This window comes from Talaromyces stipitatus, genomic scaffold (genome assembly GCF_000003125.1).
Source record: "Talaromyces stipitatus ATCC 10500 scf_1105507295527 genomic scaffold, whole genome shotgun sequence".
In the NCBI taxonomy this organism is placed as follows: Eukaryota; Fungi; Ascomycota; class Eurotiomycetes; order Eurotiales; family Trichocomaceae; genus Talaromyces; species Talaromyces stipitatus.
This window is the reverse complement of record NW_002990114.1, coordinates 791,647-809,263: the sequence shown is the minus strand read 5'-3', so window position 1 is coordinate 809,263 and position 17,617 is coordinate 791,647. Positions and strand designations below refer to the sequence as shown.

The 17,617-nt window shown below is 46.9% G+C and overlaps 5 protein-coding genes across 5 annotated transcripts; 3 read left to right on the top strand and 2 right to left on the bottom strand.

Annotated features, from left to right (window-relative positions):
• Positions 1-66: 66 nt before the first annotated feature.
• TSTA_083400 (arrestin (or S-antigen) domain protein) lies at positions 67-1,755 on the top strand (the record flags this gene model as incomplete). The annotated part of the gene is made up of 2 exons (XM_002478026.1): positions 67-220; positions 281-1,755. 2 exons carry the CDS (start codon positions 67-69, stop codon positions 1,753-1,755), a joined length of 1,629 nt encoding a protein of 542 aa, XP_002478071.1.
• Positions 1,756-3,015: 1,260 nt separating this feature from the next.
• On the bottom strand, positions 3,016-8,522 carry TSTA_083390 (SSU processome component Utp10, putative; the record flags this gene model as incomplete). The annotated part of the gene is made up of 3 exons (XM_002478025.1): positions 3,016-3,452; positions 3,507-8,095; positions 8,146-8,522. 3 exons carry the CDS (start codon positions 8,520-8,522, stop codon positions 3,016-3,018), a joined length of 5,403 nt encoding a protein of 1,800 aa, XP_002478070.1.
• A 332-nt stretch (positions 8,523-8,854) lies between these two features.
• On the top strand, positions 8,855-12,181 carry TSTA_083380 (uncharacterized protein; the record flags this gene model as incomplete). Its single annotated transcript, XM_002478024.1, has 2 exons — positions 8,855-9,116; positions 9,330-12,181. 2 exons carry the CDS (start codon positions 8,855-8,857, stop codon positions 12,179-12,181), a joined length of 3,114 nt encoding a protein of 1,037 aa, XP_002478069.1.
• A 210-nt stretch (positions 12,182-12,391) lies between these two features.
• Positions 12,392-14,097, bottom strand: TSTA_083370 (NADPH oxidase (NoxA), putative; the record flags this gene model as incomplete). The annotated part of the gene is made up of 2 exons (XM_002478023.1): positions 12,392-13,946; positions 14,003-14,097. The coding sequence occupies 2 exons, from the start codon at positions 14,095-14,097 to the stop codon at positions 12,392-12,394; spliced, it is 1,650 nt and encodes a 549-aa protein (XP_002478068.1).
• A 2,635-nt stretch (positions 14,098-16,732) lies between these two features.
• Positions 16,733-17,617, top strand: TSTA_083360 (uncharacterized protein). Its single transcript, XM_002478022.1, has 3 exons — positions 16,733-16,855; positions 16,913-17,229; positions 17,285-17,617. The coding sequence occupies exons 1-3, from the start codon at positions 16,798-16,800 to the stop codon at positions 17,339-17,341; spliced, it is 432 nt and encodes a 143-aa protein (XP_002478067.1). The 5' UTR covers positions 16,733-16,797; the 3' UTR covers positions 17,342-17,617.

Genomic DNA, 17,617 nt, shown 5'->3' with positions numbered 1-17,617 from the left:
TCGTTGTGACGCCTGCAGTTTCCTTCGTGTATATTTACAGATCCGTGCGCAGTGCCCTCACTACCAATGCGAAACCCTCGTCTAAAGGTCGACATTTTCCTAAACGGGCAGGTCAAAGGCCTCGTCCCGTCGTATACTACCTTTGACAAAATCGAGGGCGAGGTCCATATTCAAGCCGACAGAGATACGGAGTTCGATCATATCCAAATCAGTTTTGAAGGTATGTAGTTTGTAGTTCCTCCTTTTTCATTCGCGAGTGACAGAGGCTAACTGAAGACAGGTACATCCAAAACAACCATTCCGCGACAATCCCCTGTCGCGCATCTAGCGAATAATTTAAATGCTTTCCATCCATTTCTCAAACTTCGTCAACCCATCGATCCAAATACATACGCGGAACCGCGAGAATTGAAGCCTCTCGAAACTTATATCTTTCCATTCACCTTTGTCGTTCCTGAACATTTGCTTCTTCATGCCTGCAACCACTACACAAGTAATCCGCATTTGAAGGTGGCACATACACAACTCCCCCCAACACTCGGAGATGCAATGCTCTCCGACGACGGCAAAACAATGATAAACGACATGGCCCCAATGATGAGTGAAATAGCATACAAACTCAAAGTCTCGGTTATGAAGAAGACACCCCCAACGAGCCCAAAAGAGTTTGTTGCCTTGTCCTCCGTTGCGAAAAAAGTACGCATTATCCCCGCTACGACCGAGCAACCGCCCCTAGAAATAGGATGTAATAATGCAGAGGGATATAGAATTCGACGAGAGAAATATGTTCGCAAAGCCTTGCTGGGAGGGAAGACGGGTCGTTTGGTGGTTACTGCTGCGCAACCGAAGCCTCTCGAGTTACCTGCGCCAAGCAATACGGTTAACGGCTGCAAGGCTGCTGTTAATAGTCATGTCAAACTTCATGTTCGATTTGATCCTGAGACGGAAGATGAGGAACCGCCGCGACTTCGGTCGACTTTTAGCAAACTGAAAGTGTCGACTTTCTATTCTGCGCAAGCCTGGACGGATTTTCCGTCCTTGGAAATTGCCCAAGCGCCCGCTCATACCTCGAATGGTGTATACTGTGAGACGATCAATCTGTCCTCTCTGTGCGTGGGAGCAGCTCAGTGGAAGAAACACGACGGCACGGATAGTTCTCGAGATGGCTCACGACGCAGTTCGCTTATATCCGATTCATCGTCCTCGCTGGCAGATAGTCTGAGTCATCATCCATCGGCATCATCTTCGTATTTCGGAAAGACGTTTTACACTGCATCTATACTCGTCCCTGTCACGCTGCCGGCGAATAGAACGTTCGTACCCACGTTTCACTCCTGTCTCGTCTCGCGTGTCTACACGCTCGATCTGTCGTTATCATACCAACCTCCTCACGTAAAACTCCCTATCGCACCGAGCATCTCTCTCAACATTCCTATCCAAATCACATCCGCACCCGGCAAGGGCATCGCTCTTCTAGCAGATGATCTGATGATGCTCCCCGAAACCCAGATCGAGGATGAGTACTATCGTCCACGAAACGTTTCGCCCCCTAGTGAAGAGGATTATCTTGACCGGTATTCACCATATTCTTCGCTGATGTCGACAAATGAGTCGTTCCAAGATGACGTTGAGCCAAACACTGGCAATGGTGGTGGACATGCGCCGCCGGAGTACTCGACAATCACGCAGACGGGGAGTGGTGTGCGGACGTCAAGCCTTCAGTCTCCTGCTTGGATGCTTGGGAGCCTTCGGTGAATTTTCTTTGTTTTGGCGTTGGTGTCTGCTGTTTCTTTTTAGCTGCATTGCATACGAAGGAATGATAGAGAATGTTCCGCAAAAGATGGTCATCCTGTAAGACCGGGACTGCAGTATGACATGCATTTTAACAGGGTTTGATAATTCTTAATATCTAATTTTGTCATCTGCGAGTTTTTTCATAAGTTCTTAATGGATATATACATACGATTTTGGAGCAGAGGATATCAATCTGAAGAGCTACCCAGCGAAACATGCCTTGTGACCCAGCCGCGAGAGTATCCCGAATCTCAAGGCGCCGTTTTCCGTCGGCAACTGCATACTTCGACTTTTATCACGGCATCTGCGTTGGCGACAACTTCTTGATTGAAGCCCGGGATTCGTTTGGCGCAAGCTGTGTCGAAATCCGAGGTCGAGCTTACTATGGATAAAAACTTCGGTTTAACTCATATAAATCCTATGTCCCAAAGTCTCCACCAGAGATTCCCGATGTCATGCGACTCACGGTTGGGATAGATTAAAAAATTTCTTCAAAAGGTCGTTGCTATCGCCCGCCACTCACCAACTTCCTGCAAGTGGCTTAGCAATTCGTTGGTCTGGGTGATATACTGGTAGGCGAGTTTCAGAATCTAATTGCATGCGGCGTGTGGTCACTTGTACGATATATCTTTGTTGGTAAGCGGTGCTTTCATGGATTTAGCTCAGGAATGTCTAACTAGCAATTAAACGAATTATCAGTGTTGCCAACGATCCAGTATGCAGCGGTCGTCGGTATAGGCATGTTTCTCATTCTAGTTACCACCGAATAGATGACCTTCCAAGCTGATTAAGTACTACCTATGGCGTATACAAAATGGCCCATCCTCAATTATGACTACTGGCAGCTCACCTCGCCCGATCATTCATGGCCGGAGGAAATAACATCACACTTGGTTCGTCTAAACTAGCCCAAATTCGCTACTGTCTTGAAGAGTTAAGTCTATATATTTAAGGACTTCCAGGTTATGGCAGAAGCGCCAAATCGGGAATGCGGCCAGTTGTGGTCTGTTATCGCCGGAGTGCTGTCATCACCTCGTATCATGGAAACTTGAAATGAGATGTCTGAAAAAAGAAAACGACCAAGACCTCGGCCATTAAACACCAACTTTTGATTGCGACTTATCGAATAGCCAAGCTCATATCCAAACGAGAAAAGAAAAACGCCAAACATGCCTATGTATCATCTCGAAGTCACACATCTTGCACCAATAATACTCAAATCTAAGTCAACATATCATCAAGTTTCTCTCCAAGTATGTCCTCAATACCCTTAACCCACTTCCTCGTCTCACGTTCCACCATCTCATCTTCATCCTCCATCAACTCACTGATATACGGCAACATCTCCGGTAACAAAGTGAGCCATTCTTCACCCAACCGGCCAGTCAATGCCTGCTCGGCCTTCAATGCGGCGAGTCGAGTATATGCGCTATCGCCGCCTTCTGTGGTTGTGCTGGTTGAGGGACGGAGATATTTCATAAGTGCGGTGTTCATTTCCTTGTAGTTGTCCGGAGAGTCGGTGGCGACTGCAAGTTCGGATAAGGCTGGTACCACTTCATCGATGATGACGGTTGCGGTGCTGGAGTTGGTGGCTCGGGGAAGTTGAGAGATGAGAGCTTTGGAGATTCCGCTGAAATGGGATGGGGATTGCCAGAATGCTATGAAAATAGGTACGTTAGTGATGTTTTGACCACCGTTGTTTCTAGACTTACCATCTTGATCATGCTCAAAGGCAGCATTAAGTGTCCGAACAGCAGCTAACCACAGATCCTTTGACCCCTTCACATTCGGCCTGGAGAATTCAAGAACCTCAATAACATTCTCGATAATATAGCTTGAATAGCTAGTGACGATGGATTTGAGAGTGCCGAAGAATTTTTGCAAAAACTTATAAAACGAGGTGAGTCGAAGAACTCGACCCTTGTCATCGGTCGTGGAAACTCCGTTCGTCGCCCACTCCACAATCTCCATGAAGAGAGGGCGGAAGATGGTGTCGTTCAATTTGAAAATCATCTTGATAGCAACATTGCTGACGAGCTCCTCGATTGCTTGAAGTTGTGTTTCCTCGAATTGAGAGTCTGATTCGGAGGGCAGCTGTTCTCGACGGAGATCAAAAGCACGATATAGCAGCTTCAAAAGGATCCTAACGTTCTTGGCTGTAGCTAATTTGGGATGCTTTTCGATTGCTAGGCTGACAGTTTCAAGGGCTTCCTTCGTAGCAACCGGTCCGGAAGTGGTTGCAATCGTCCAATTTCTCTCAATAGCACCATATGACTCCTTGACATCGAACTTCTTAGCAATGAGCTTCATTGTATCATGACGAGCCTCCTCCCCTTCATCGGATAATTCAAGCTGGGCGGACTTGAAAGACAGTCGAAGGATCGTGTCAAGGGTTTTTCCTGATAGCATGAACGGAACTTGAATGAGAAGAGCAGATAATAAGGAATATACAGCATTGTGGAGTTGCTCATTGACAGTCTCCCCTTCCATACTACTTTCCAGAAGAGCAAGAGATTTCTTGAGCATTTCTGGAAGAGCAGGAATGACGCCTTCTCCGAGGACTTCTGCCATTGATGCAAGACACAGCAAAGCCATAACACGAACTCTATTGTCTTCTTGACCAAGACATGAATCGCTACTAATGACCGTAGCGGCTGGAAGTACCATACCCGGATTCTTCCGGCCATATTTCTCAGCGATTCGGTCAATACAGGCAATTGCAGCATGTTTGAGAAGTATGTCATCCGAGGTTTCAACAATTTGATTGAGGAAAGAAATGAATTCCAACACCCTGTTCTGCGCAGCACCTTCGCGCTCTGGCTGTTGCCGAAGTCGGGCCTCCAGCAAACGAAGAACCTTCCGGCGAAGATCTGGGTTAGGCCTCTGCAAGAGCTGTTCGACAGTATCGAGAAGGTCAACCAGAGACAATACTCCCAACACTGATCCAAGTGCCTCGCTGCATGCGTTGCTCAAAGGCTTGATCTCTTGTACCGCATCGATTAGAACCAGGATTTGTTCGAGGATCTGAGAGAAAAGACCAGCCACTTTGGTAACTGTCTCCTCCGCATCAGAAGTGAAAACAACCGCCATCTGTGCCTTCAAGCTAGAGTGCTTCAAGCAGTGAGACAGTGATCGCAGTAGGCTCTCTGCGATGACATGCTTGTCCTTGGTACCCTCGTTTCCAACACCCAGAAGTATTTGAGAAATACCGGGTTTTGGCTTCAGACAATCGCTGACAAGGTTTAGATACTTCTGATAAGTAATGAGCTGATCTTGGGGACCTAGTCCAGAAATCAAGTGAGTCATCAAGACAGATACATTCTTGTCTAGGCCATAAAGGTTGGAAAGCATAGCCAAAACAGCGAACAAGAAGTCCTTGGCGCCAAGCTTGGTAACCAACGCCTGGAAGAGGCGCTGTCGGCGATGAGACGGAATATGTTCAAAGGCCGCTGTAAAGCTGAGAAGAAGTTCGGAAGTTCCAGCAACCACATCGCGCTTTTGGTTCCGTAATGATTGAACAAGGACCGGTACGACTTGGTCAATTGTCTGATCGATCACCATAACTGAGTAGTCGTCATCCTTTTTCAGAACACTAGATCCCATGAATGTGAAAATCGGCATGACGCTGTGAAGTACCTGTTCAGGAGCAATGACAGCAAGACCAGAAACCAAGAGTAGAGCGGTGTTCTGTACTTGAGGACTCTCGGAGCTTCTAACGCAGTCCACAACCAAGTCAGTCCGGATAGCAGAGGTATCAAACGAGGGCTTGGACGATTTCTTCGCTTTGTTGACAATGGCTAATAAACTACCAAGCACAAGACTGAGTAAGTACCCAAGGCTAGACTGAATTCTGGTTTTGAGATGATGTAGTGCTGCCAATGACTTGAAGAGGCCGGGGGTAAGTTCGGGATGTTCTTCGGGGACAGAAGTATCCACCAGTTCGAGGATGAACGTCACTTTGCCCATAACTTCATCCAGCTCAGATGAATTGGATATGGCGGCAACTAAATTGTTTTTACTTGTGCGCCGCCTCTTCGGAGAAGGACTATGGCTCTCCAAAGCGGAGACAAACTCGGATATTCTGTCGAGAAAATCAACCAGAACCGATCCACTGAGGGAGACATTGCGTAATGTTTCCTTCGCATTGTTCTGTACTGCCTCAGAACCCCTGAATGAGAGATCGAATAGCCGTTGTGCAGATGCATTTTGTCTCTCTTCTCCGAGTTTTATCCAAATTTGTTCCATGCGAGTGAACACAGCAGAGATGAGACTGGGCCTGGCGGAATTTTCGACGATGGTGAACGCTATCCTTTCAGCGTCTGGATCCTTGGGACTGATGACGGTAGCGATTTCTTGCTCCAACTCAGGCAAAGAGATATGCTCTTTATCGCAAATTTGAGCGACTTGCGATTCGGTAAGAGCCTGCCATGAAGTAATCAAGGGTGTTAGAAGCTTAGTCCGCGTCAAGGACGCAATCTTGTCCACGCCATTGACGATTTTGAGAAGACTCAACTTGACTTGAGTAATGGGTGTCGCAACTATATGGTAGCATAAAAACTGCAAAAGATTTTGTCTCAAACCTTTCTTCAACTCAGCACCGGAGGCTTGGTCGGAATCGGAGCCGGAACTCTTGAGCGCCTTCTGTATTGTGGAAATGACATGACAAGAATCGTGGACGAAGCCCTCTAGCCCGTCAAGTAACACGCGTTCTATGATCTTTTGAGCGTCAGATGTCGATAACCAGACGGGTTGAATCTCTTTAATGTCTTTATAGAGGCTGTCTTTAGCCCATGGGGCGACACCATCACCTTCTTTCTTGGCCTGCCGTTGCACTTGAACGAGATTGCTGAAAAGCTTAGCAGCCTCACTCCTCATGGCGTGCGATGAGTCGGCTAACGCTGCAATTATGTAAGGAAGCAGAGCTTGCAGATCTGCTGATGGGTGATCTGCAACAAGAGCGGCAGAAATCAATTCCATAGCAGCAATTCTAGTTCGGATTCCATATGGACCTGAGAATATTCTCACAAGGAAAGACAGGTACTGAGGCTTCTGCACCATTTCAGACTTTCCAAGAAGAGGCAGGTTAGAAAGTTGCTGAAGCTTATCGGAAGAGGTTCCAGCAAGAGTAAAAGCTTGAAGTGTTTGCTCGAAATTCCGCGAAGTCTCAATAGACAGGAATGATGAACTAGCCAATGGCTCCTTAGCTAGAGATTCGAGTAACGGAGTGAAATTATCAACCTCTTGCTCTTCTTCTATATCCATCATTTCAGCATCTTCGCTGGCGGGAAGAGCAGGTTGAGTTCGAATGGTAGTCTGCAAACTGTGCTCCAAACTATCTATATCCATGTCCCTCTCCGTAGTTATACCTTGCAAAAGTGGTCGATAAACATCGGAAGCGTTGAGTGTCTGCACTAGTTCTGACATTTGTGTTTGTACGTCCAGCGACAAGGTCCCGGACTTCTGAGCATCCATGGCAGTTTGAAATAGCATATTTATAGCCTTCTTGCTAGCTGGCTCATCCAAAAGTCCTCGTTGAAAGAGCTGTGATATGAAGGTAAGGTGTTGCCGAGAATCATCCATTTGTAGACTCCCAAGAAAGCCAGCAATTAGGCCTAAGGAAAGTTGCGAAACTCGGTGTTGCGAGGCAACATCGGCCAACAGATTGATAGGGTTGTCGAGTTTCATGATAGAGCGAACGACTTTCTTGGGGAGTGCTGGATTGGTCTTTTGCTCTGCCAGAACTGCTAGAGTAACTGCCGCAGAGTTCACTGTTTCTTGAGTCCAGGAACCAGCCACGGCAGTCATCAATGTATCGATAACATCCTCCGTGAGAGCTGCCTTTGTGACAAACACAACAATTATCATGTAGCAACCAATAACCAATTCCGATATCTTCTTTAATGCCAACCCATCGTTTAGAACAGGTAAAAGCCGAATGAAGATATCTTCGTGATTTTTCTTTTCCACCTCTCGTCGACCCGCGCGTCCAGCCACTAGCATTTCAGAGCATGCCTGTGTCATTACTCCGGACCAAAATGCCAACAATCCATGATAATGTGCCCTTTGTTTCGAAACTTGGAGGGTATAATTGTTCAGAGCAGATGAAAACGATGGAGTTTTTGCTGCAGTGCGAATCATGGCTTCCATGGGTGGATTGACGCGATTTTTTTTGTAGGGTTGGAGGAAATTGAATGTCGGCGTTAGGTCTTCTGGTAATATGTCTAGTAGATTAAGAAAAATCGGTAACGAGTGGTATGGGAGGAGGGTAAGAATAAGAAAGGCTATATTGAACTCGTGGACACTGTAACAGAATTAGCCAGTTCTCGCTCCAATACTGGAGAGTTTTCATACCGAAACCGCCTCACAAGCCACTCTAGTGCTTTCACCGCTGGAGTGAGCTGCAATTTCCCTCCTACTAGAGCCATAAATGATTCTAATGCAACATCGAGTTCCTTGTTTTGCGCCGCAGTCATTTCCGTACGATCTTCGGATTTACTATGCAGGCTGAATATCGTCCGCTCGAATTCTGTGAATCGTGTGTCCAACCGACACAGCTCCTGAAAAGCATCATTGCATAGTTGATATAGTGTATCAAAGTCCTGCGATTTAGCGACTCTGTATTCGAAGATTAGAGATTTCGAATGCGCAACCCGTTGCGCCTTGAGGTCGAGAGGACTCGTCGACTTGGCGGCAACCTGTGCCAACTGTGCGGCGAGAGAGGATGCCATGGTGATAAATTGACTTTGTGCGCTTAATCACTTCAAAGATCCATCCCGTGAACGAACGTGGTGTATAAATGCGCGATGCAAGATGGGTGTTGTTGTAACGGAATGGGGAAGTCTCTTGCCAATTGAAGAATCAAAAAATTGTTTTTTTCCGGGAGGGAAGTTTTTCCCGGGCCCGCGGAGCTCCAAGTGGAGGCGAGAGCAACTTTAGCCGACACCGTTCATAGGGAAGGAACACTGCAACTTGATTGATAACTTCATGACAACGTTGAATTAGCAGGTACAGGCTCAACGCTCCTAAGTACTGCTTCAGGATTTTATTCTGATACGTTTGGATGCAGGAGGCAAAGTCAGTCCCGAAGTTCGCCAGCTTCAAAGCGAAGCCAGCCCCGCCGACCGAAGATGTGAAGAAGTCGCGTCGCTTGGATGACGGAGAGCAAGACGAAAGACGTCGACATCGATCCAAACATCACCGCCACCATCACCGTTCTCATTCTCGAGATCGACATCACAGACGCAAATCGGAAGGGCCAACTCGGGATGCTTCTCCACCACCTCAGACCAAAGAGGAATCGCAGGACTTTTACAAGATCGATCGTAAGGGAGATATTCATAATGTGATATATGGCACAATACATCGGTATAGCATACCTCAATATCGCCGTGCGGGACGCGGTGGGGTTCTTGGACTACCTTCACGATTTAAGATCGATCGCGTTTACGACGGTGAAGACTATGTGGTAATTCGAACTGGTGGTTGGAAGGACGATGGGTCACGTCACAAGAGCAAAAGTATACTTTCATTGGTAGATACAAAAGAAGGAAATGTTTTTCGAGTTCGCCAAAACCTCGTCACGGACAATACTGATGACGCCGTCCAGAGCTTCATTCCACTCAGTCACGATGGCAGTCGAAAGAGGCGCAAGATGTCGGGTGGATACGTTAGTGATGTTTCTGATGAGACTGAAAAGTATGGATACCGATCAATTTACGGGAAAGCGAAGCCCGAAGTAGATATTCCGAGTGATATGGAAGCATCTTTGGAATCGGATACAGACGAAGAAGGTGGTACAGTCAAATGGGATCGAGAGGCAAATAAAAGAAATTCTGAGCTTCTGAGTCGAGCAGAAGACGATCCTGGAGATGTTGATGCATGGCTTGAAGTGATCAAATATCAGGATACTCTTCTGCTTGGGTCAGGTAGTACTCGGCAGTTGACTGCAGCTGAGAAACGGAATCTTGCTGACATTAAACTGTCATTATACGAAAAAGCACTGAAAAAGGTCGGGAAAAAGCATGGGAAGGATCGCTTGCTGCTCGGATATTTGGAGGAAGGAGCCAGTTTATGGGAATCGAAGAGACTGGCTGAACAATGGCATGCCGTCCTCCAACATAATCCAGGCTACATTAACCTGTGGGTGCGCTACATAGACTTCCGCCAAACTGAGTTTCTCAACTTTACGTTTGAACGATGCAAGAATGTTTACCTGGAATGCATGGCTTTGAATGCATCGACCACACAAAATACAGAACAAGAATTGATTCATGTGTATCTTTTTCTGCGGATGACGTTGTTCATGCGTGAAGCAGGGTACTCTGAGTTGGCTGTCGGCCTTTGGCAAGCTGTCCTGGAAATGACTTTGTTCTGTCCTGACAGGTACTTGAATTCGTCCAAAGCTGATATACTGGACGGATTTGCTTCGTTTTGGGAGTCGGAAGTTGCGCGCATTGGAGAGCCTGGAGCGAAAGGCTGGAGTAGTAACAAAAGCTCCGAATCGGATACTGTCGAGAATGACGCCAAAACACGGATTGACTCAGAAACATTATTCTCGTCATGGAGCATTGAAGAGCGACGATTGAGTCGTAGTGCTCGTTTACCTGCAAGAACTGTGGACATTGTTGAGAATGATGACCCTTTTCGTGTAGTCTTGTGGTCCGATATTGAACCATTTCTTTCTTACTTTGCCAGCTGGAAGGATAAGGGCATTCTCGTCCACGATTTTCTAGAATTCTGTTGTCTCCCATCTTTGCACCAGACACCTACTTCTGCTTCTGGTGGTACCCCATTTTTACGTACCGAGTTGGTTCATTTGCCAGATGCTTCTATCCTCCGCATGATCAAAGCTGATCCTAACGAGGCAGCACAGCCCGATTCTACAGTTTATGATATGGCCCCTTTACAGAATATGATACATTCGGTGGATACGTTATTTGCGGGCGGTGATTGGTTTCAGTCAATGACACTTTGGAAACAGATTTCCAAGAACAAGGAGACAACTATTGATGTCCAATGGGTCCAGCGATCTCTAAGGCTTTTGGTCGGCGCAGCGTCTCATGACGATGAATTGGCCGAGCGGGCGTTGGCCGTTGAATATGCAATGGATCCGAATGAAGGAGAGAAGTATGCAAAGGCTTTACTCAAAAAGAGATCGTCTAGTCTACGGCTCTATAACGCATTTGCTTTGATGAAGAGTCGCTCCGGCAATTTCTCGATAGCGTCGCATGTATGGGCCACCACATTTTCCATGGCTGCAAATTTGTCCCAGGCTCAGAGACTAGAGTATGGTACACTTATACGCAGCTGGGTATGGGAATATTTGGTATCTGGAAATGAAGAATCTGCAATTCAGGTGTTGACGTCAATTCCAAGCTTTACAATCAATGTCGAGGTTTTGCAACAACCGGGGCAGAGTGACATGAGTTCAGCTCAATTTTTGAAAACAGAGGAGTTTTTAATGGAATGTTCTGCTCGCTCTCGATCACTTCAGGATCTAGCTCCCTTTATAGCTTGGACGGATTTGACAGCTTTACTGCACTATCTCTTCAACTCTTTTGATTTGTCCTCCACTCTCAGAGTTTATAGGATGGAGTTCAACCAACTCAAATCATCTTCCCTTGTGAGCGAAAGCTTCAAGTTTTGTGCTTTGGAAAGTTTACACCAATCCCGCTCTCGCCTTTTATACCACCATATCACAGCAAAACGCGCCTACAAGCCAGCCGCCATACGGGAGTTACTTGTCGAAAGCACAACCCTCTTTCCGCACAACACCATGCTCCTGTCACTATTCTCCTGGAACGAATCCCGTTTCCGCGTCGATGAACGCATCCGCAGCGCATTCGCATCTCAGCAAAGAAACCCAACGGAAACGCCGATAACATCATCCCTCCTCACTATCCTCACCGAACTCACCCGCCCCATCTACACCGGATCAACAATCCACTCTGTCCGTGCGGCGTTTGAGCGTGCCTTACAGCCTTCCTCTTCAAACGCAGCGGCAACACCATCCCCATCCCTTTGGAAATTATACATCCTCTTCGAACTCTATCGCGCAAAGGACATCAATGCGACGAACAAAGTCTTTTATCGTGCTATGAGGGCTTGTCCATGGTCAAAAGATATCCTAATGCTCGCTTTTCCGACCAGTAACGAAAATGACGGATCTGTGGTGGTGGATGACTGGTGGGAATTACATAGAATATACAATGTTCTTCTTGATAAGGAGTTACGGGTTCACGTTGAGATTGATGATGCCACCTTTGAAGAGGGGGAGAGGAAGTGGGTTGAGAGGGAGCATGAGAGGGGACTTGAGCATGTTCAGGGGGGTAGGAGACGCAGGAAGAAGGATGTCGTTTATTTACCTGATGATCCTGATACGGAATAAAGTACTAATGTAGGGATTATGGATATGGAGAGGATACCAATGTATCAATTTCGGTGAATTTGAAACTACCAAGTTACATTTGAGTAAAAAAAGAACGCACCGATGACACCAAAGTCAAATCAAGATCGAAGGAGAACTAGAGGCACACATACATCGATCCATCCATCACATCCACATACACCCCCCAATGCCAAAAGAGATCAAAAGAGACTAGAAATGCTCCTTCCAGAAATTAAACTTAACCTCCCTGGTCGACGACTCCTTCGCCGCTTGACGAATCTGTCTCGCGGCCGCATTGGGTCCACAAAAGTACACACCGACTTTGGTGGTGATATTACTCTCCAATCCGGAGAGATATGTCTGATCAATTAAACCATTACGCATTGCGCCGAACAACCGCTTGAAATCTGGACGGCCGAAATTTGTGCGTGATTTCAGCTCGGTGAGAGGGTCGACTTCGGTGCCGACCGAGTTGAGGTAGATGTTTGTTGCGGTATCTTGGTCGAGACGTTGGGTGAGGTAGGTGTGAATGCGTAAGAATTCGGGACCACCCTGGGCACCTGCGGTGATGGTGGATTGTTGTTCGAGAGAGGATAGAAGAGCTTGGAACCATTCAAAGGAGCTGGTGTCTTTACAGATCCAGATGAATTCGACTCGGCGGAGACGTTGTGGCGGGTTTGGTCCGGCGCGTAAATGCCAGATGTTCTTCAGGATGGAGGCCCAGGGTGTCACGCCGATACCTGTTCCGATCAACACGGCGATTTCGTTGTCGAATACATCTTCGGCGGGAGCTCCGTAGGGTCCATCAATGCGGAGTTTGGGCATTTGTTGACCGTTTTGCATGGCGATTTCGTACATACCCATTGGGTCAAGACCCTCCAGATCTTTGGCTTGGGCAGGGCCACAACCGAGAGCGTTACCAAGGGCGCGAGTAAAGTCGCCGACTTGGCGGACATGGACACTGATATATGGATCAAAGGGGCAGGAGGTGATTGTGAATGGATGCCATTGCGTGGTTGAGACTTCTGGGACTTGGAGGAACAGCCATTGCCCGGCTTTGTATTTCATACTGGGCTTGCGGAATTGGATTTCCATGGCATCGTAAGGATGGCGAATGACTTTGACGATTTGTGTCTCACGACGAGCTCGAACCTCGCGGTAGAGTCGTTCAATCAAGTAAATACCTCCTCCCCATAGCTCCCATCGCCAGCCTTCGTAACCAAGACAATGTTGCCAGAAGATGCTTCCGGCAAGGGGAGAGAAAGGCTGGGCCGTATCTCGCACGAAACAACCTGTAGCATGCGTATAAAGCCCCAGCATGAAGGGAATGAAAAGATGATGTGTGTACCAAAAGGTTTCAAAGGACTGTTGTCGGATCTTCGCATGAGCCGTCGTGTACATCAGCAACATGCATAGTAGCATGATATGCCCTGTAATTCCACCAGCTTGGGTATAATGAATTTGGATGGCGGTCTCCGGTCGAATTTGAGTCTTCTCAACGTTAAAGAAATTGACGTAATGCCCCGCGGTGTGGGCAATGGAGAATATGAGCATGGCATACGCGACTTGGCGATGAAACCATTGTGATTCGTCCAAAGGCAGCCATCGGATTTTGGGGCGTACGATTCTCAGTAACGTCCTGCACATGGGTAGTAAAATCAAGGCTCCATCAACAGTTAGGACGAGACCGGCACCTCGTGAAATCCATACTGAGAACGTGAGTGTATTCAAGCCCGCCAGTTTCGGGTTTCTTGCCTGCAAAATCCTGTCCAAGTTAGTTATAACAATAACAATTCGATATTCATCGGAGAAAGAACTCACCATCCAGTGGCGAAAAGAGCGATGTGACCTCCCCAGAAGATGGTATAAAAGATCAATTTTGACGGTGCAAAGAGCGATTTCCAATTGACATCCATTTTTGTTTTCCCGGTGATAAATTATTGACAAACCGACCAGCGATTTAACATGTATAGTCAAAATATATTAAAGAACGAAAGACCGTAATAAACGGGCAGCGTGAGAAGCGAAGAAAAGACCGGCTGGGGCTGACCTGCAAAACCCTATGGTGGGAAGAAGAGAAAGAGAAGAGAAAGAGAGAATTGGGGAAAATGAGGCTCTTTTGTTCGCGTCCCAGCAATCGAGCGAGTATTAAGAACCGTGACCCAACCTCTCAAGTTTGCCCGATATCTGATGAAAATTTCTCTATTATCTCCCCGAACCGTATGACGCAGAACCCCTGATCAACCTGTTCGAGACTGGGGCGAGACACGGTACGTTGAAATGGGTTTGCAATTGACTAAGATAGACCCATTTTTGTGGATGGTTAGGTGAAATTCCGCAGAATGGCTTGAGCGCTCATTAACTCAGGATGACTATGCTCAATGTTGTGACGACGGTGCGGTTTTCGATAGCTGAGGGCTCTGTAGTGCTTCAGACTGCGACAGTGAAAAGGTTTTTGGAGCAAGACGAGACGTTGGCGGTGGATTGTGCGGCTCGAACAGGGGACGTTTTAGGATTGCGGCAAGTATAGTAGCGGGTCGGCGAGACTTCCAGATGAGATGCTTTGATGTCCGCGTGAAATATGTCTATCGAGCTGATTGTAGGTCGAGTCGAATGTTGGATCTATTCTTGAATATCGTTAATTGTCCAGTGTTGTATGTTGTATGATGTATGCGATGTGTGGTGTGGTAGAAGTTGTGGTTACCTACACTACGTTAGTACGTAGTTGCTGTACTAGTCACCTGCAGTGGGCCTATCCTTAGGCCGCTACGCCGTTTTCTGTAAATACTCCGGATTTCAATAGCCAGCATCATCCAATAGATTCCATGTGCTCACTGAAGAGTTCGCGCTCTATTTATACGATCCCTGTTCTGCATCGTATGGCGTGGTACCGACTACGAAGTAGACGAGAGTATATTTAGATCTCGCTTCGAGACTTGCCATATTTAACACTGCACATTTGTCCTCCAGTCGTTGCGTGCCAAGCTTGATTTTTACAATACTCAAGTTTCTACAAAGTATTGGGACACTGGATGTATAATCCATCATCCAACAGCATCGTGTCGACGCCGTGACTACAGTTTCTCGTTTATCGATTGGGCTATACCATGAGATGCTCGGAACTTCTTGCAAGAGAGTCTAGTTAACAGGAAGTCTTAAATTAATGGATAGTGAATGCCTAAGGTGTCTTTTTTCCTGAGGCATCAGTTGCAACACATAAGAAAGGAGCGAATCAGGCAGCGGGGCCCGGTAGCCAAGGCAAGCACGATCAAACTCTAAACAAATCCCCTCCGATTCTGGTCTCTGATTGGCTGACTGACAATAAGCACGGCCCGGCCCAGTCCATGTGGGGCATGCCTTTTTCTTTTTACATCGGCCAATCAGAATCCGGGAACAAGCGCTCAATATTGTCGCTCTGCCTTAGGGTTACTATCTATAGACGATCAAGTCTGAAGAATCTACCGGCCACTGAGCACGTGTAGTACATAGCAGTCCTAACGTATACCTTAAAATAATGGCAATAACTGGCGAGTATCTTTTCCAGGTGACTCCGGAGCACCCGATCTGTGTGATAGTGATAGTGATACTGTATCCGTGCGTTGTCTCCGTGTATACATTGTAGATTGAGTTATTACTGCTTCTCAGCTTTGTAGTATTATTATCAACGCCAAATACTATTGCATGATTCTCCGAGTACTCAGTAGTATGTCAGTATAATAATATAGAAGCATGGTACAGTTGACTACTCCGTACTCAGTATCAGGCACTTTGTGTTTGACCCCCGGCCGTGGCTGATGCATCTTCACCCTCACCATCACGCCAAGATTATGCTGCATGCATGGCGGATCACCCTCGGCACGGACACTCGCCCTGTTATTCGATCGCTTCCGCTATCATAGCGCGGGCCTAATATCCTGTCACCTCACTTTTCTCAGCATTTTATGCATATGGCAACTCTGACTGGTCAAAGTCCCGGTGGGTTGGAGCCGGGTTGACCCATCAACTACATTCTCTGTATGGTTCGGTGAAAGACAGACTAAGATGGACGGTAATGCCCGATTTTCACTTAGTTGGTTAGTACGCACTGCTAAGTACTCCAACAGTCACAAGGTGCATGAAGTCTGATGGCGGGGGTGGTTCGGTTCGATCGAGCTGGAAAGCTCGTCAAACTCCAAATAAAACCGTCGCTGTGTGATCCATCCCTATAACGATTTTACGGGGTACCTAACGATCTCATGAGGCATAAACCATACACAACAAATCCTCAAACTTCGATCCATACTAATCTGACATTCTGGAACGATCAGTTACCGATTAAATCAATTTGACGCCGTAACGAAACTCACGACTTGTCTCGAACAGCCATCTAATCTCCAGCCGCCTCTGTCTGAGGCTTTTACGAACGTCCCCGGCTTATTCATATATTCATGTCTACTACCCTGTCGACCTCGACGGAGAAGAAGGAATCGAGTTGGTGACGGCGACAATCAGCATACAGTCGTACGCCCATTCCTTCCTTTCGTTTCTTCTCAATCCTTCGCTGGTCGAGGGCCGACTTTCTTTTCTCTTCGATTCTGTATATTCTCCTTATCGCCGGTCGATACATTTCATACATAATGGGTCGCTTGATCAAGAACCACTGGGCACGTCTAATCATCCTGTCCGCCGCCTTTTGTAAGTTTTCCTCCTCAAACAACTTTTATAGAACGTCCTAACAAGTTGTGGTAATAGGGCAAATCGGCGCTTCAATAGAAGGCTTCTTCTGGCCCAAAATATTCTGGGACTTCATCACCCACAGCCTCGATGGCGCCGTCAAACCCGCTCCGATCCTGCAAATAATCAATCTGATCATGGGCTTAGCGGCGTTTGCATGGGAGTGGCCCCTGGGTCTACTGGCGGGAACCCTCCCTCATCGGAGTATTGAAGTGCGACTTTTGGTCTATCCGTTGAGCGCCTTGACGTGTGCGCTCATGTATCAATCGGGCGATGCTGCGATTTATTATTTGATTGGGATGGGGGCTTATTTTTGGGCTTATAGTGAAGGAGAGGTTCGTCCACCACTCCAGGATTATTAAATGAAGCGCATACTAATAAGGTATACAGGTGGTCTGTCCGGTACCGTGGACTCTACCCAAACGATCAACCGTCGGAAAGGTGTAGCCCTTTTTATGTGTAGAAATGCGGATTGCATTGAGTTTATTAGCGAAATGGCGTTGCGATTTAAATCCTCAGGGGGAAAGACTAGCATAGGAATACGACGTTTGGATACTCCGAAATGATTAAAATACTTGATTGCTTGCATGAAAAAAAATATAAAGACCTTGGTTTTAGGGAATATTCGCATCTGGTACCTACATTCTCAAGCTGTTTATCTGGTGTCGTCTATCCGTACTTTTTTCGGTTAACAAGTTTAGATATCTTCGCCAGTGAAATTCT